The sequence below is a fragment of the Hyla sarda genome, chromosome 1 (genome assembly GCF_029499605.1).
Source record: "Hyla sarda isolate aHylSar1 chromosome 1, aHylSar1.hap1, whole genome shotgun sequence".
Taxonomy (NCBI): Eukaryota; Metazoa; Chordata; class Amphibia; order Anura; family Hylidae; genus Hyla; species Hyla sarda.
In genome coordinates, this window is record NC_079189.1 from 157,765,769 (window position 1) to 157,785,752 (window position 19,984).

Below are 19,984 nucleotides of genomic sequence, written 5' to 3' on the forward strand. Positions count from 1 at the left end.
GCGCAAAAAAGGAGCCCTCACAAATCACTAAATACGGCAAAATAAGAAAGTTAGAGGTGGTCAAAATAGGGTAATTTTAAACATACCTATTTTGTAAAAAAGTTTGAGATTTTTTAACAACAGTGCAATAATAGGAAATTATGTAACCATGGGTATCATTTTAATGGTATTGACCCAGAGAATAAACAATCATGTAATTTGTACCGCAAAGTGTACAGTGAACCCCCCCCCCCCCCCCCCCCCCCCCCAAAAAAAAAAATATTTGCTAAATTATGATTTTTGTTTTAATTTCCTTATACAAAAAATATTTTTGGGGGTTCACCATACATTTTAGGGTAAAATGAGAAATTTCATTACAAAGCACATCTGGTCATGCAAAAAACAAGCCCTCCTATGGGTATGGGAATGGAAATATAAAAGAGTTATGAATTTTAAAAGGCGAGGAGGAAAAACGAAACGCAAAAATTAAATTGGCTGTGTCCTTAAGGTCAAAATGGGGTTAAAGCGGACCTTTCAGGAGAGACATTAAGGGGGAGATTTATCAAAACTTGTGCAGAGGAAAAGCTGGCCAGGCAATCAGATCGCTTCTTTTATCCTTCAAAGGCCTTTCAAAAATGAAAGAAGCGATCTGATTGGTTGCTATGGGCAACTCAGCAACTTTTCCTCCTCCCAAGTTTTGATAAATTTCCCTCAAAGAGCCTAATTTGTATAGTCTGGAAGGAAGACAAGAAAAGGGCAACACAATCAAAACCTTTTAAGGGTGTTCCTTGATAAAGGTTTTGATTGTGTTGCCCTTTACTTGTCTTCCTTCCAGACTATACAAATTAGGCTCCTTTGAGGGGAGATTTATCAAAACCTGGGAGGAGGAAAGTTGACCTGAGTTGACCATAGCAACCAATCAGATCGCTTCTTATATTTTTCAGAGGTCTTATTAAAAATGAAAGAAGTGATCTGGTTGCTATGGGCAGCTGGTGGCCTTTTCCTCTGCACAAGTTTTGATTGTTTCCCATTGTGTTGAGAACATTATCAATAGAGCATGGAGAAAGCGTCATACGGGAAAGTAATCAGTGGAACATTGGTGCTGGATTCAGGAAACAGAAGACAAGCATGTTTAGAGAACTTTATTTTATCATTATTGCAAACTGTATTTTTAATTGAATTTTTATTGGGAAACTACCTTAAAGGGGTACTGCAGCCTGTGGATAGGGGATACATTAATTTTGGCTCCAGCACCCCTTTGAATGGGCACTGTCAGAACCAAAAATGATAATGTTGTTACTGATGAAAATTAAAGACCTTTTGTAAAATGGTTGTTTCAATATTTTTTTATATTTAATTAAGAAAGTGGCTCCTAAAAATCCCACCACTAGGGGTCCTCAAACCTACTAGGACACTAACCAGTCCTGCAGCAGCATCAGGCTTGTCCATGAGTTATGGACAAGACTGAATGAGCAGACACAACAATCACCTCCCACCACCATAAGGAGGGACACGCCTCCTTCCTCTGAGAGGATTTCTAACACTGTGAGCTAATAGAAAGAGGTATTTTTATAATAAATATAGGTGATAGAGGCAATAAAATTACATGTACATGGTCAGGATTAGGTACTGAGTAACATATTATTTATTATTTTTTTGGGGTGGGATCTGACAGTACTTTTTAAGGGCACATTCATACATACAGGGACTGCTGCATATTTTGTGCAGCTGATTTTGCTATGCATTGAAGTTAATGAGTAGCAAAATTGGCTGCACAAAAAATGCAGCAGATCATGTAAGTGTGAACATGCCCTAGGGGTGCTTTCACGCTATATTTGTAATATACATTGATTTACACAGGATCTGCTGCATATTTTGTGCTGCTAACTTCAATGGGCAGCAAGAATATGCAGGAGATCCTGTACGTGTGAACGTACCCTTAAGGGTGTATTCACATGTACAGTATTCTGTGCAGGAGCTGAGACAGGTGGTACCAACCTTTTCCATCAATGACCTCACATCCTTACAGAGTGACCTTACAGAGTGGTGCTTGATTGTCATGGCAGCCAGGAACCTTCTGAAAACCTTCATATCTTTTTAAAGGCGATAAAAAAATGCTAAAGTAAAAACTTGTTTCCTTGAGGGGTGGTTCTTACTGATCAATGCCTCCTGGTTCTGTCTTTGTACACAGAAAATGTTTACTCAGCTGATCCCTGGCAACAGTGACCACCTCTGGCAATGATCGGCTGACTGGGCCTCTCACTGGTACGAGACATTGACCACAAAGTGAAGATCAGCAGGGACACAGTGAGCATTGGCATGGCATTGACATTATTAACAGATCCTCACACAGCTACACTATGTGTCAGAAGGGAAAGGGTCTGGCACATTGGGGAAGAAATGATTTAGCTGCTGATTTAAGACGATTGACATGTTGCATGCAGGGGATAAGACTGACCAGTCACTGATACCGGGATTAGTCCCACTGGCAAATGTTGTGCCCATTCACAAAATTGGTAGTAGGGAGGAGTCGGGCAACTTTAGGCCAGTGAGCCCGATATCAATAGTGCGGAAATTTATTTAAACTCTACTAAAAGATAGGATTGCCCATAGCAACCAATCAGATCACTTCTTTCACTTTTCAAAGGCCTTTTCAAAAATGTAAGAAGCGATCTGATTGGTTGCTATGGGCAACTCAGCAACTTTTCCTCATGACAGGGTTTGATAAATCTCCCCCATGGGTTTACTTCAGGGAGATCTTTTAAAACTAATCTTATTGATTTTTTTTTATTGGGTGACTAAACTAATAGATGGCAGTTTAGGAAAGAGCTGCTAAACTAGTACATGGATTTCAGGATAAAACCAGGAATGGATAAAGGACCTTAACATCTATAGCTTGGAAGAAAAATAAGGCAGAGGGGATATGATAGAAACTTTTAAATTGTGCCTGTCATTAGCAAAAACTTTTAAATAATGTAGAAAATAACATTATGGAAAGGGTAACCAATCAGATCACTTCTTTCATTTTTGAAAAGGCCTCTGAAAAATGAAAGAAGCAACCTGATTGGTTGCTATTGGTAACTGGTCGACTTTTTCTCAGCACAGGTCTTGAGGAATCTCCACCTTATGTATTTTTGTCATATAGGAACGTGTAGAGTCATACCATGGTATGACTAAGGTGAAGGTTATCAACTAAAACGTGTCCAAAGAAGGTTTTATTGCACATATTACCACACTGGACATTTCTCTCTACAAGTTCCTGCATTTTCATCAGTGACTATTCACGCTGGTCTGGACTGTGGTTGAGAGGCAGTTAAGGGGTGAGCAGATTGTTCATCCTTACCACTTACTATATTATTATATATAATTATATTAATAATTATTGTTTATTATTTGTTATAAACATTGGTTAAAAATGTGTATATTTTTGTCCCTGCAGCTAATGCTTGTGTGTCTCTGTGACGAGTCCAAATACAGGAAGTGAGGTTGGGACAAGCAGAGCTCTGTGCATTTGGTCTCCCCGCAGAGACACACAGGCAATAGCTGCAGGGACAACATTTGTTCACCCAAAAATACACTCATTTTTTAACCAATGTATATTACAAATATACATATAATGGTACTATCTACATTCTATAAAAAGTTTTGCTAGTGACAGGTACACTTTAAAGTGGTACTCCAATGGAGAACACATTTTTTTAAATTGAACTGGTGCCAGAAGGTTAAACAGATTTATAAATTACTTATCTTTAAAAATTGTAACCCTTCCAGTATTTATCAGCTGCTGTATTCTACAGAGGAAGTTGTGATGTTCTTTTTAGTATGACCACAGTGCTCTCTGCTGACACCTCTGTCTGTCTCAGGAAGTGTTCAGAGTAGAAGCAAATCCCCATAGCAAACCTCTGCTGCTCAGGACAGTTCCTTACATGAATAGAGGTGTCAGCAGAGAGCTCTGTGGTCAGACTGGGAAGAACTACACAACTTTTTCTGCAGCATACAGCAGCTAAGTACTGGAAGGATTAAGAGTTTTTAAATAGAAGTAATTTACAAATCTGTATAACTTTCTGGCACCAGTTGATTGAAAATATTTTTTCCACTGGAGTACCCCTTTAACCCCTTAAGGACCCAGCCAATTTTCAGTGTAGGACCTGGCCATTTTTTGCACATCTGACCACTGTCACTTTAAGCATTAATAACTCTGGGATGCTTTTACCTTTCATTCTGATTCAGAGATAGTTTTTTCGTGACATATTCTACTTTATGTTAGTGGTAAAATTTTGTCTATACTTGCATAATTTCTTGGTGAAAAATTCCCAAATTTTATGAAACAAATTAACTTTTTTTTAATTTTATTTTGAAGCTCTCTGCTTATAAGGAAAATGAATATTCCAAATAAATTATATATTGATTCACATATACAATATGTCTACTTTATGTTGGCATCATAAAGTTGACATGTTTTTACTTTTGGAAGACATCAGAGGGCTTCAAAGTATAGCAGCAATTTGTCAGGGACCAGTTCAGTTTTGAAGTGGATTTGAGGGGCCTTCATGTTAGAAATACCCCATTATAAAAACTGCACCCCTCAAAGTATTCAAAATGACATTCAAAAGGTTTGTTAACCCTTTAGGTGTTTCTCGGGAATAGCAGCAAATTGAAGGAGAAATTTCAAAATCTTAATTTTTTACACTTGCATGTTCTTGTAGGCCCAGTTTTTGAATTTTTACTACTGGTAAAAAGGAGAGAAATCGTCCTAAAATGTGGAACCCAATTTCTCTCGAGTAAGGAAATACCTCATATGTGGATGTCAAGTGCTCTGTGGGTGCTCTAGAGGGCTCAGAAAGGAAGGAGCAACTGGAATTTTGGAGAGTGAATTTTTCTGAAATGGTTTTTAAGGGGCATGTCACATTTAAGAAGCCCCTATGGTGCCAGAACAGCAAAAAAAAATCACATGGCATACTATTTTGGAAACTAAACCCCTCAAGGAACGTAACAAGGGGTACAGTGAGCCTTAACACCCCACAGGTGTTTGAAGACTTTTCATTGAAGTTAGATGTGTAAATGATTTTTCTTTTCTTTTTTTTTTTCACTAAAATGCTAGTTTCCCCCCAAATTAATTTTTTTTACAAGGGGTAATAGGAGAAAATGCCCCCCAAAATTTGTAACCCCATCTCTTCTTAGTATGAAATACCCCATGTTAGGACGTAAAATGCTATGCTGGCGCACTACAATGCTCAGAAGAGAAGAAGTCACGTTTGGCTTTTGGAAAGCAAATTTTGCTGAAATGGTTTTTGGGGGGCATGTCGCATTTAGGAAGCCCCTATGGTGCCAGAACAGCAAAAAAAAAACACATGGCATACTATTTTGGAAACTACACCCCTCAAGGAATGTAACAAGGGGTACAGTGAGTCTTAACACCTCACAGGTGTTTGACGACTTTTTGTTAAAGTTGGATGTGTAAATGAAGAAAAAATTTTTCATTAAAATGCTGGTTTTTCCCCAAATTTTACATTTTTACAAGGGGTAATAGGAGAAAATGACCCCCAAAATTTGTGCAAATACCCCATGTGTGGACGTAAAGTGCTCTGCTGGTGCACTACAATGCTCAGAAGAGGAGGAGTGCCATTGAGCTTTTGGAAAGAAAATTTGTTTGGAATGGAAGTCAGGGGCCATGTGCATTTACACAGCCCTCCGTGGTACCAGAACAGTGGACCCCCCCCACATGTGACCCCATTTTGGAAACTACACCCCTCACAGAATTTAATAAGGGGTGCGGTGAGCATTTACACCCCATTGGCGTTTGACAGATCTTTGGAACAGTGGGCTGTGCAAAAGAAAAATAAAATTTTTCATTTTCACAGACCACTATCCATTCCAAACAAATTTTCTTTCCAAAAGCTCAATGGCGCTCCTCCTCTTCTGAGCATTGTAGTGCACCAGCAGAGCACTTGACGTCCACACATGGGGTATTTCCACACTCAGAAGAAATTGGGTTACAAATTTTGGGGGTCATTTTCTCCTATTACCCGTTTTAAAAATTTACAATTTGGGGCCTTCAATTCCGGACAAATTTTCTCCTTAAAAGCCCAATGGCGCTCCTTCTCCTCTGAGCATTGTAGTTCGCCTGCAGAGCACATTACATCCACATATAGGCTATGTTCTTACTCCGAAGAAATGGGGTTGTGAAAATGAAAAATTTAGGGTAACACCATTATTTTAGTGAAATTTTTTTTTTCCTAATTTTCCCATCCAAATTTAACGCAAATTTGTCAAACACCTGTGGGGTGTTAAGGCTCACTATACCCCTTGTTACGTTCAGTGAGGGTGTAGTTTCCAAAATGGGGTCACATGTGGGTATTTTTTTTTTTGCCTTCATGTCATAACTGCTGTAAAACCCCTGTGCAAATCACCAATTTAGGCCTCAAATGTACATGGTGCGCTCTTGCTCCTGAGCCTTGTTGTGCGCCTGCAGAGCATTTTACGCCCACATATGGGGTATTTCCGTACTCAGGAGAAATTGCGTTACAAATTTTGGGGATCTTTTTTTCCTTTAACTGCTTGTGAAAATAAAAAGTAGGGGGCAACACCAGCATGTTAGTGTACATTTTTTAATTTCTTTACACTAACAGGCTGGTGTAGCCCCAACTTTTCCTTTTCATAAGGGGTAAAAGGAGAAAAAGCCCCCCAAAATTTGTAGTGTAATTTCTCCCAAGTATGGAAATACCCCATATGTGGCCCTAAACTGTTTCCTTGAAATACAACAGGGCTCTGAAGTGAGAGGGCACCGTGCGCATTTGAGTACTGCATTCGGGATTGCATAGGGGTGGACTTGGGAGTATTCTATGCCAGTGATTCCCAAACAGGGTGCCTCCAGCTGTTGCTAAACTCCCAGCATGCCTGGACAATCAGTGGCTGTCCAGAAAGGCTGGGAGTCGTTGTTTTGCAACAGCTGGAGGCTCCGTTACCCTTTGTTATATGTTAGTGTAGTGTAGTGTTTTTTAGGGTACATTCGCACTGGCGGAGGTTTACAGCAAATTTCCCGCTAGGAGTTTGCACTGCAGCAAAAAATTTGCTGCAGCTCAAACTTCAAGCAGGAAACTTATTGTAAACCTGCCCGTGTGAATGTACCCTGTACGTTCACATGGGGGGGGGGGGGGCAAACCTCCAGCTGTTTCAAAACTACAACTCCCAGCATGTACTGACAGACCGTGCATGCTGGGAGTTGTACTTTTGCAACAGCTGGAGGCACACTGGTTGGAAAACTTTCAGTTAGGTTTTGTTACCTAACTCAGTATTTTCCAACCAGTGTGCCTTCAGCTGTTGCAAAACTACAACTCCCAGCATGTACGGTCTGTCAGTACATGCTGGGAGTTGTAGTTGTGCAACAGCTGGAGGTACCCAACTACAACTCCCAGCATGCAGAGACAGCTGTTTGGACATGCTGGGATTTGCAGTTTTGCAACATCTGGAGGGCTACAGTTAAGAGACCACTGCACAGAATTTCCAAACTGTGACCCTACAGATGTTGCAAAACTACAAATCCCAGCATGCCCAGACAGCAAACTGCTGTGTTAGCATGCTAGGAGTTTTAGTTTTGCAAGATCTAGAGGGCCACAGTTAGAGACTACTGCACAGTGATCTCCAAATTGTAGCCCTCCAGCTGTTGCAAAACTACAAATCCCAGCATGCCCAAACAGCTGTCTGAGCATGCTGGGAGTTGTAGTTTTGCAACATTTGGAGGGCTACAGTTTAGAGACCAATGTATAGTGGTCTCAAACTGTAGCCCTCCAGATGTTGCTAGGAAACTCACCAGCTTCTGTAGGATCCAGGGAGCCAGCCGCTCGATATCGCTGCCCGCCGATCACCGCAGCCAATCGCCTCCTGCAGCCGCCGCCGATGGGTAAGTGGACTACGGCGCCAGTCCTCTGTCTGTTTCCCCCTTCTGCCCCACTTATTGTGGGTGGATACCAAAAGAAAAAAATTCCCACACAGTAGGTCCTACGCCACAAGACATAGATTAAATTCATAAAGAAAAGGCGTCAAACAGGACAGAAATATCACAAAGTATACTTTATTAACATGAATCCAAAATGACAAGACATTTAAAATAATTTAAAAGAATACATATATAGTAATAAACATGAATCCAAAGAGTACTGAGAGAGAAACGGGGGCTATGCTTGTCTGCCAGGGGAAGGGTTAAGTAATTAATGCACAATAAGTATTGACTCCCATGGATTAATAAAGGAGGCTGCTGCTCATATGTTGTAGATTGAATATTAGAGTCGGATCCAGCAAGTATGCTCGGACCGCAAGTAAGTACAAAAAATCATAGAGCAGACAAAGAAGCCTCAGGGGATCAATAACACATTATGGGTAGGGCAAAACCTGAACCGGACAGAAATAACGAAATACTTTACCAATTGGAGCAAGGAGTACAGCGCTACAGCCACCCGCCACCCAACGTTTCACCAATGAAGGCTTCTTCCGGGGCTCCATTTGGTAAAGTATTTTGTTATTTCTGTCCGGTTCAGGTTTTGCCCTACCCATAATGTGTTATTGATCCCCTAAGGCTTCTTTGTCTGCTCTATGATTTTTTGTACTTACTTGCGGTCCGAGCATACTTGCTGGATCCGACTCTAATATTCAATCTACAACATATGAGCAGCAGCCTCCTTTATTAATCCACGGGAGTCAATACTTATTGTGCATTAATTACTTAACCCTTCCCCTGGCAGACAAGCATAGCCCCCGTTTCTCTCTCAGTACTCTTTGGATTCATGTTTATTACTATATATGTATTCTTTTAAATTATTGTAAATGTCTTGTCATTTTGGATTCATGTTAATAAAGTATACTTTGTGATATTTATGTCCTGTTTGACGCCTTTTCTTTATGAATTTAATCTATCGTGGGTGGGCAGAACGGGGAAACCGAAAGTTAACACCCCCTGCCCCCGATCTGCTATTGGTCACCGCTTCTAGATGACCAATAGCAGGGATAGGAGGGGTGGCTGCCACCTCACTCCTATCCCTTCAGGGGGATCGCGGGTGTCTTGGACAACCCTGATCACCCTTATTTTCCGAGTCACCATAGATCCGTATGACCCGGAATAGCACAAATCGCCGGTGTGAATTCTCCGGCGATTCGTGGTGATCGCCGACATGGGGGGGGGGGGGGGGGGTCTGAGGACCCCCCTGGGCATTTGCGCAGGGTGCCTGCTAATCGATATCAGCAGTCACCCCGGTCTGGTCCCTGCCCGGCGTGGGGCGGGGACCGGAATTCCCACGGACGGACGCGTACGTCATGGGTCCTTAACTCCCAGGGTCCCATGATGTAGCATACCGTCAAGGGTCCTTAAGGGGTTAAATACATGAGGCTGGAACTCCACTGAGAATTTTTTCTTTCAAAAACGGCGTAAAAAACGCCAATTTTCGCGTCCAGATGTTAGCTGAAACTCAATAGTAAACTGCAAAATGCCACATCCACTTGGCGTTTTTCAGTTTGACCTTTTTTTTTTTATTCTCCTTTTGCCGTTTTTTTCAGCAATTTTGGGCTCAGAGGCTGGTTTTACAAAATGCCCAACAAAACCTGGTTTGGCGTTTTTTTGTACAGAAATCATGGCGTTTTCCTCCCATAGAAGTTTATGGGAGAGCAAAAACGCCATGTTGGTTTTAACTTTGGCGTTTTTGCTGGCAGTTTTTATTTTTTTTGGACTTTAGCGAGCCAAGAAAGTGATGGCGATATCTTTTTGTATTAAAATTTTGTAGGGGTACCATTAAAAAAATCAAAAAGATACAGTAGTGATGGAAAAAATTTGTATTTAGCAATCTATTTTTTTTATAAATTTCTAAACAGGGATCAATTTATGTGGGAGGGTAGGGCACAAAAAAATGTAGCCGACAATAATAAAAATGTATTGTGTATAGTGTGTGTTTTTTTTATTTTTTCACTTTTTTCAATATTTTTTTTAGGTAGTACTACTACTCCTAGCATGGAACACACTGTTCCATGATTGGAGTAGTAGTACCTATACTAATTGACAGATTGCCCCAGGTCTGTTGCAATCCTCCTGTATAATGTATAGATGTGGCCAACCGCTCTTATATGGTCCCCTGCACTGCCGTATATATACACCTATTCATATTTCCCACAGAGAGCTGTGATTGCCCAGATGGTTCCAGCCACTCACAACTCTCTGTGGGAAATATGAATATGTATATATACGTCAGTGAAGGGGACCATATAAGAGCGGTTGGCCACATCTATACATTATACAGGAGGATCACAGCGGGTGTCAGTAGTGACAGCCGCTGTGATCTGTCCTTAACTGCAAGTACTACTATTCCCAACATGGAGCACACTCTGCTTCATGCTGGGAGCTGTAGTACCTGCATTAATTAGTTGTGCAGATCACAACAGGTGTCAGAATTTACACTCGTTGCGATCTGTCTATTAATGCAGGTACTACAGCTCCCAGCATGGAGCAGTGTGCTCTATGTTGGGAGTAGTAGTACCTGCAGTTAAGGACAGATCACAGCAGATGTCACTACTGACACACGCTGCGATCTACCTATCTATTGCAGAGATGCGGAGCGGCTTTCTCCTGCGCTCCGCATCTCTGCTCTGTACTCCGGCCAGTGATTTGAATAGAACATCGCTCATTCATATTTCCCTCTGAGAGGGAAATATGGCCGGCCGGGGTACAGAGCAGAGATGAGAGCGCTGTATAGAGCCGCTCCGCATCTCTGCAATATTATGGACGATCGCATCGGGTGTCAGGAGTGACACCCGGGGCGATATGTCTATTAGTACAGGTACTAATACTCCCATCATGGAACAGTCTGTTCCATGCTGGGAGTAGTAGTACTATCTAAAAAATTTAGAAAAAATAAATAAAATAAAAGCGAAACACACATACACACTTTTTTGAAAATGTTATTAAAATTTTGTTTAAAAAAAATAAACCTTTTGTTAAATACATTTTTCTCCATCCCTACTGCATCCTTTTTTTATTGATTTTTTTTTATATCTAACAAATTTGGGAGGAAAAAAAAAAGGTCAAAGGGGTCAAAAAAGGCAAATTTCACTCAAAGGTAAACGCAGGGAATAACAGTGGCAGTTTTTCTGGCGTTTCAGTGGAATTCTAGCCTAAAGGGAATTAACAAGGTAAAGGAGGAGAGAATATTTTAGAAAAGAAAAACTACCACAAGAGGACATGGTTTTATATAAGAGGGGCAAAGATTTAGCAGAAGTATTACTTTATTGAGAGAGAGTAGTGGATGCCTGAAATGATAGGTAAACTACAGGAACAAGTGGGCACAATATGAGGTTAGTTTGGGAAAACATCAGAAGCAAGGTGAGGAAATATTATTTTACTGAAAGTAAAGAGTAGTTAATGTTTGGAACATACTGTCAGCAGATGTGGTTGGTAAATCCATAGTTAGGGAATGTAAGCATGTCTGGGATAGGCATATATCTATCCTAATTTTAACCAAAAAAGGGAAATAATTTAAGGGTAGATTAGAGGGAGAAGGTGGTCGTTTTCTTTTGCCTATTTTCTTCTATTTTGCTAAATAGCACAAGTATAAGGATCCTCTTCTTTTGGATGTATTCCTATTTTTTGCTAGTTAAGTTTACACTCTGTTTTTCTTTCCTTATCTCTTTTTATACCTGATTTTTTTTTATTTGTTAATGTGAAACAGAGTTTGTACTTTGCTCTTATTTACTTACATAGTTAACAAATAAACGACACTTATTTACGGTATTAAAAGAACAATGTTTTTGACCTAAATTTTTTTTTTATAGAACCCAAAAGTATTTACTGTGATAAGGGGTACCATCAGTAAGGGATTCCATTGCAAAACACGCAATTCCATTTCAAATAACACTAAAATACCAAGACAAAAATGGCATGGATGAACTAATATAAATGCTATACCACACACTGGAGCTGTTCAGGGTTTTTTCATAGCATTTTTTAAAAACAAAGCCTGGTGCTTTACTTCCACTCCCTGTCATCTTGGAAGTACTGTATACCTTTCTGAGAATACAGGGGGCAGGGCCAGTCAACCACGCCCAATGTCCAATAGCTAAATTATGTGGTCACTACATCAGTAACATCATGCATCCATTGGTCCTTGTGTGTGACCTTCCTCACCCCCTTTCTTCATGGAATCGTATACTTCCAAGATGACAGGAAGTGGAAGTGGAGTGATGGGAAGCAGAACAGGAAGGAACTTTTCTGCTCCCCGGACAACCCCTTTAAGCCCATCAGATAGCAGAAGCGATCAGTAACAAGCAGGCTCAGTCTGTGCAGATAAACATACTTTTGAAAAATTGAAGAAAGTAACATGAGTGCAGAATCAGACTTCACAGGGTTTGTTTGTATTCTGTAACCACGGAGACATATAGGTGTGTAAAGGGGTTGTTGCTGCATGAACGTAAGCCATAATGTCAGATATCCGTTTCTGTGGTCTTTTACTCATGCACATTTTAACCAGCTTAAATGTTTTTTTAAGCCTCCACTGTTTTACATTTTTAAAGAAACAAAACTCGACATAAGTAAAGTCTTTAACTGCTTCTTCTTTTGACAGGATCTGAGTGAAGTGATTCTTGGGGCGACCGGTTGAGCAGTTTGTTTGCAGCTAAAGTCAGGGGATGCAACATGACCTCCGCTGTGGTGGATGGTGGAGGATCAGTTGGGAGCTATGTCAGCAATGGAGTTGAAAACTCAGAACAGGTGAGGAAAGAACTGAACGTATAACAATGTCAAATAATACAAGAAAGGTCCTATTTTATCACATTTTGTGGCTGCATTACTAGTATCAGTTATATAGCGTAATACCATGTACCCCTGATGCACCCATAGATTTTAGGAGATCTGATGTAGTCTACTAATATTTACGTTTGGTCTGTTTTACAGATGTATACCTTTTGTGTCCAAAATGTTTATTTTCTCACAGATGGGGAACAATTAGCACATATATGATCCAACTGGATAGAGAATGATGACATGAAGAAATATTCTTGGCCAGTAAAAAGACTAATAAAGAGCGGCACTCATCGAAGACTTCCATTGTTATTGTAGAAAAGGAAGTCTTGCTTTTCTTACTCTCTTTACTGGACCGTGATAGGAGCTGTACCTAAAGCTGAGCACCACCATACCGTGCCGGAAAGAGGGCGGCATAAATGCTGTCTCCATCAATGCAAAATAGTACCAGGCCTTGCTCTCTATTGTTTAGAAATACTACTGTATCACACCCTTTGGAGTCACTGGAAGGTGTTAAAGGGGTAGAGATCACTAACAGTCTCTATCCTTTCCCTTGCCCACTTTCTTCCCCTTTGCTCCACAATTGCAAGGCATCAATACAGATTTAATTCACTTGAAATATAACCGTGTCCACTGCAAAACAGTGTTCCATTAATTTCAGTAGAACTCTTCACCTTAGTTTTCATAGAGTGGGCTATTCTGACATGGATTGAAGAATCTGCATGTGAAAAAAAAGACTGCTCACTTATTGATGAGTTTCTGTGCAGATTCGGGTTTTCAAGTTGTGAATTATCCACATTGCATGGGGTTTATTTGTGTCCAGAATCTTCAGCACTATGAACACCTAACCTGTTACTTTTCATTTTAGTTCATTTTGTCACCTATTTTCATGCTGCCTGAACCATGAGTCATCAAGGCGCTCCCTGGTAGCTTTTCCTCACCCCGGCAGCCTTGACTGGTAGATCTCTTCCTGTTTGGATATAGAGAAATCAATCAAGGCCGATAAGGGGGAAACACTGCGGACACCTCGATGACTTGAAGTGGTTCAGGCTGCACGAAAGACGTGCCTAATGACATAACTGTATTACTTGAAGATTGTTATGCATATGGATTATTCAGGTTGATATGATTGGGAATATTTATGTGAAGCCAATAAAATCACTTAGGCTGGGTTCACACCACATTTTTGCAATACAGTTTTTTTCAGGTTTTTGATTAAAAAAACGGATTCCTCAAAACCTGACTAAACTGTATCAAAACGTGTGTACAATGTTTTCTGTATACGGTTGAAAACCGTATATGGTTTGAAAAGTGATGTCCGGTTGCATCTGTTTTTTAAGAAAAAAACTTATACGTTTTGAACTTTTCACTCCATTATGAATAAAGTTTCACTTGTTTGATTGAAATTCCAAGAAGAAAAACTGTTCAAAGTCAAAAACCGTATGGTAAAAACTGAATGGAACCGTACACACATACAGTTCTGTACGGTTCCCATTGACTCCCATGTTAAAAAAAAAAAAACGTATACGGGTCAATACGGTTTTTCACCTGGACCAAAAACCGTGGTAGGCCACTGTTTTCTGTCGAGAAAAAAAAAAAGTAAAAACCGTGTGGTGTGAAAAACGGAGACAACCGTATACAATATGGTGCATACAGTTTTGAATGGAAAGTCTATGGCCACGGTTTGCTGTACGGTTGCATACGGTTTAAAAAAAAATAAAAAAAATTTAAAAAAGGATCTAAAAACTGTATAGAAAATCATTGTGTGAACCCACCCTAAGGGTTTTAGGGACTTTTTATTTATTCCCTCTCCTCAGGCAAGGTCATCAGTATCACACCAGTTGTTTTCCAAGGCTGTGATGCCCACATATACAGTTAAAAGAGAGGGAAGCAGACCGCTCCATGGGTCTTGTAGTGGCTGTGCTGGATTACAGTGGAGTAAAGCTACAATAACCCAGCATGGCCACTACATAATGGCCAAGATTTACTTATGGAAGACACCAAAATTCTGGTACAATTTGCACCAAAAACTGGCATACATTGTGGTTCAGCTTATTTCTTAATAACTGTGCCTGAAACAAAGGGGCTTAATGGTATAAAAAAAAAGGATGTGGCTTAAGATGGAACATTATGTTCTAGATCCAGACGCAGTTTAAGCCATCTGGTAGGTGGTATAAACTAGACAGTCTAAGAATGCAACAATTTTATCAAACCGCCTGAGCCACTATGATAAATCTGGCATATTCTTAGACTGCCTATTTTAAAGGGAAACGTCCAAACGGCTAGAGATATTAACATGAAACTTGGCCACATGTTACTTATATGTCAACAACAAACATAGGATAGGTGATTTAACCCTTACTCACCCCCATTTGCCAGGGGCGGGGTTTTTGTTTAAAGTCCCATAAAAGTCTATGGGAAATATATGTTACTGCATAACTTCCAATCGGCTGGAGATATTTCGATAATACTTGGTCACATGTTACTTATATGTCCACTTAAAATATAGGATAGTTAATTTAACCCTTAACTGCCCCCATTTGTGAGGGTCGGGGTTTTTGTTTAGAGTCCCATGCAAATCAATGGGAAATGTATGTTCTCACATACCTTCCGTTCGGCTGGAGATATTTAAATACCTGGTACACATCTTACAGTTTGGGATAGGAGGACGGGATAGGAGGTCGGGATAAGAGATCAGGATAGGAGGTTGTGGTATGCGGACGGGATAGGAGGTCGTGGTATGAGGACGGGATAGGAGGACGAGATATGGGGTTGGGATATGAAGTCAAAAGCTTCCTCCTTTGTTGATTTTCCTCCCCAACAAGGATTAGGAAGGAAAAACCGAGCAACGCTGGGTACTCAGCTAGTAGATCTCTAAAAATCAGGCTCTTGGTGCACTTGGAGTGTTCACTATCCCTGAAGTGCACTGGTTCTTCTTCCTGGCCAGCTCATGATTCGTAATGAACATTCATACTCTCACTCTTCTGCATGTAGCGGCTACGTGCTGAGATCCTTTGCTTGCATGGTAATAGTCAGGGCCAGCCGTGCTTGAGATCTGCGCACACATAGCAGGTATGTGCAGAAGAGGGAGAGTCTGAATATTCATTAGGAGAATCATGGGCTGGCCAAGAAGAAGAACTAATGAACCTTGAGGCTAGGGAATGTCCCAAGTGTATCAAGAGCTTAATTTATATATAAGGATAGTAAACAATATATTGGGAATGGTAACGCCTAGAAAAATAAGGTAAACACCATTTAGATCAGTGTCACCTGAACTAACAGGCAGTACACGCAGGTTAATATGGGTGACACTTCTGTGTGTCCTCTTAAGTCTACACCAAGAATTAGATGGTTTTAGTAAATTTGGGCCAATATATGGAGCTGTCTGCGTTTTGCCCCCTTTACTGTATAAACAGTGTTACATGTTAATTACCTATCCTGAACATTGGCCATCAATAAAGACAGTTTAGGAAAAAAAAAAAACTTTTCGGTGGAGGCGTGACATTTAATAGATATAATTGAAATCTATGGACTGTAAGGGGCGGTCATCAGTGCTCAACTGCCAATGGGGCATGAACCCAAGCATTCCCCATGTTTAGTACTGAGCGGTGGTGACCATTCAGCTAAATTTTCTGCATCTAACATGTGAATGAGGGCCTGAAATCACGCAACAAATAGGAACAGGATGGGGGCTTGCTAGACAAGGATGTTTTTTTTCTTCAAAAGACCCCCCCACCAAGATACTTTAAGTGTATCTCTAATCCTTATATAATCAATTACTATTGTACAGCACTGTGCATTTTTAAAAATTTTATTTATTTAGAATTTAGCACCAAAGTGCCTCAACATTCTACAGCTCATATCTTTGCAAAATTCATCCCCAGCGCAAGACCCAATGCCATAGTCTCATATTACCCTGTGTCGCATGTTGGAGATGGGTTTTGCACAGCTATGAGCTGCAGAGAACAGGGAGAATGGTGCCTAAGTTGAGGCATTTAGGCATAAATCCACAAACAAAGAAATAATATAGGCGTCATTTGTCATAAAAACATTGATTTAAGCTAACATAACCTTCATTACAATAGTCCTGTTACTTTGTTAATATATATGTATTTTCACTAAGGCAGTTACAAAATCTAATACATTCTGTATTGTGAAACTGGTTTGGTTCTGACAGGAAGAAGTTCAGGAAACTGAGTACCCTGCTGTCATTGTGGAGCCAGTTCCTAGTGCCATACTAGAAGAAGGGTACGCTGCTCAGGTTCTGGTGTATGATGATGAGACCTTCATTTTTCAAGATGTAGCAGAAGAACAGGAGGTAGAGACTGAAACAGTGGAAATAGGTTGGTGTCACCCACTTTACAGGGCTCTTACAGTCATTGAATCACTAAGTAATAATTTTGTAAGTTTTGACAACAGAGAAAAAGAAAAATTACAACAATTTGCTTCCCTGATTGTCTATGGTAGTGAAGGGGTAAAGGGGTTAAATGGCTTATCTTGGTAGGGGGACTGGTACTCTAGTGTGATCATCGCATGTGGACAAAACCACTCTCCAGGTTACTGCTTCTTATATGGCCTCTTCAAAGAATTCCCTTCAAAGAGGATGAGTTAATGGGGTTGTCCGGTCAGGGCCCTTTTTTTTATATAGATATGTGGGCTGGGCTGCTGTGAAAATAACAGAGGCATACTTACCTAGCCCAATCCCCCCGACGCTGCTGGTTTCCCAAACTTCCGGTCCCCGCTGCATTTTTCTTCTCATTAGTTTTGGTGACATGCTAATTGCACAGGACCTGCCAACTCAGCACAGTGATTTGCTTAGCAGGCTATTCCTGTCCACAAGCCATGTCACCAGAACTAAAACCATAATGGATCTGGAAGATTGGGAAACTAGCAGCGGCTGGGGATCGGGCTGGGTAAGTATGCCTCTTTGTTATTTTCACAGCAGCCTGGCCCACATATTTAAAAAAATAATAATAATAAAACTACTCCCTGGCAACTCCTTTTAAGGTAGTATTGATCATAGCTGGCAGAGACAAAGAGGATTGTGCATCACATTTCTTCTAAGATCAAGTGTAAGGAAAAAAATATATATATTGTAATAGCCCAAAAGTCTTGTATAACTAATTCTGTGTTCTCAAGCTCAAATGGGTACCCTAGGATTTTGAATTTTCTAATTTGGGAATGGACCCTATTTTTTTTTAATTGAGATGAGGATCACCACCAGAAAAATATTTTGGCAAATTATTTCAAATCATATTAAAGGAAAACTGTCACCCTTTTCACCCACACTAAACCCAATACACCGGATTATAGTGCAGGTGAACAGGAGTCCATACATGGGTCACTGACTAATATACATACCTGCAGTCCGGTGCCCGGTCCTTTTGAAGATCTGCTTCTATCTGTGCTGAATTGCTCGCTGGAGGTGGACCCAACGGCTGGATTTGAATATTCATGGTTGCTGGTCACGTGCGCGCACAGGGAATAGGAAATAAAAATTGCATTACTCCTTTGACCGGTTGCCGTGTAAGGACAAGACAGCTTGTCCTGAGACTGCAACCAGTGTATGGCGCGGGCTCCTCAATCGCGCTATACTGACCGTCTGCCGTTAATAGCTGACATGCCGCGATCGCCGTGGGCGGCTATTAACCCTTTCGATTGCCGCTGTCAAAGATGACAGTGGCGTCTAAAGGGACCTTTAACCAGTCCCTGGTGGTCCAGTGGGGTGTATTAACCCCCCCCCCCCCGGAGCTTCTGAGGTAGCCGGAGGGCTTACTTCTCTTCCTGTGTCTTCTGCAGCTCTGTCATTGATAGAGCCTGGCTGAACCAGGCTTTATCAATCAAGCGCAGAGCACACAGTTCGATGTAGTTCTATGGAACTACATTGATCTGTATGAGGAATTTAATGATTCCTCCTAAAAGTCCCCTATGGGGACTTAAAAAAGTGTAAAAAAATAAAATAAAATAAAAATTTTTTTTTTAAACACACATTAACCTCTTCCATATTAAAAGTTTGAATCACCCCCCTTTTTCTCAAATTCCATATAAAAAATATGTAAACATATGTGGTATCACCGTGTGCGCAAATGTCCGAACTATAAAAATATAATTAAACCGCACGGTCAATGGTGTTTACGTAAAAAAAAAGTCCAAAATTGCATATATTTGTTTTTTTACCCTAAAAAAATGTATAAAAAACTATCAAAACAAAAATGGTACTGATAAAAACATCAGATCATGGCACAAAAAATGAGCCCTCACACATTGCTGTATACAGAAAAATAAAAAAGTTACAGGGGTCAGAAGATGACAATTGTATACATACTAATTTTGGTGCATGTAGCTATAATTTTTATTACGTAGTAAAATAAAATAAAACCTGTATAAATTAGGTATCCTTGTAACCATATGGACCTACAGAATAAAGATAATGTGTCATTTTTACCGAAAAGGGCACTGCATAGAATCGGAAGCCCCCAAAAGTTACAAAATGCCTTTTTTTGTATTTTGCCCCACAAATATTTTTTTTTCTGGTTTCACCGAAAATTTTGTGGTAAAATGATTGATGTCATTACAAAGCAAAAAGGGTTGCACAAAAAAAACAAGCCCTCACATGGGTCTGTAGGTGAAAAATTAAAAGCGTTATGATTTTGAGACGGTGAGGAGGAAAAGACGAAAGTGCAAAAATGAAAAATGGCCCAATCCTTAAGGGGTTAAAGTGACGATACACTTTACACCAGAGATGATATCCAGAGAGAAAAGGGTCGAGCCTGTAGGATTTGCACTGCACACCACCACAGCTATCTGGCTGCACCTTAAAGGGGTACTCCGCTGCTCAACGTTTGGAACAAACTGTTCCGAACGTTGGAGCCGGCCTCGTGAGCGCGTGATGTCATAGCCCCGCCCCCTCGAAGTCACACCCCACCACCTCAATGCAAGTCTATGGGAGGGGGCGTGACAGCCGTCACATAGACTTGCATTAAGGGTCGGGCGTGACATCATGAGGGGGCGGGGCTATGACGTCACGAGCTCCTGGCGCCGGCTCCAGCGTTCGGAACAATTTGTTCCAAACACTGAGCAGCGGAGTACCCCTTTAATCCTCCCCTCCCCATAGAAGAACAGTGTTCAGCTGCGCTGAACAATCATGAGTATGGAGAGGTCAGAAGAAGTTACTGTTGGCTAAATGAAACTGTCCAACAATTATTCAAAGTGTATGACCACCCTTACTGTTCC

General features: G+C 40.7%; 1 protein-coding gene across 6 annotated transcripts in view; it reads left to right on the plus strand.

Annotated features, from left to right (window-relative positions):
* ELF2 (E74 like ETS transcription factor 2) overlaps positions 1-19,984 on the plus strand; it is a 100,635-nt gene that overhangs the window by 33,690 nt on the left and 46,961 nt on the right. For 4 of the 6 annotated variants that reach the window (XM_056563220.1, XM_056563233.1, XM_056563238.1 and 1 more), the window contains exons 3-5: positions 2,171-2,286; positions 12,576-12,721; positions 16,929-17,094. In XM_056563220.1, the coding sequence (XP_056419195.1) occupies positions 12,647-12,721; positions 16,929-17,094 (241 nt within the window). In that variant the 5' untranslated portion in view covers positions 2,171-2,286; positions 12,576-12,646. Of the gene's footprint in view, positions 1-2,170; positions 2,287-3,124; positions 3,300-12,575; positions 12,722-16,928; positions 17,095-19,984 lie in introns of all 6 variants that reach the window. The other 2 variants (XM_056563213.1, XM_056563228.1) reach the window with 2 other exon arrangements.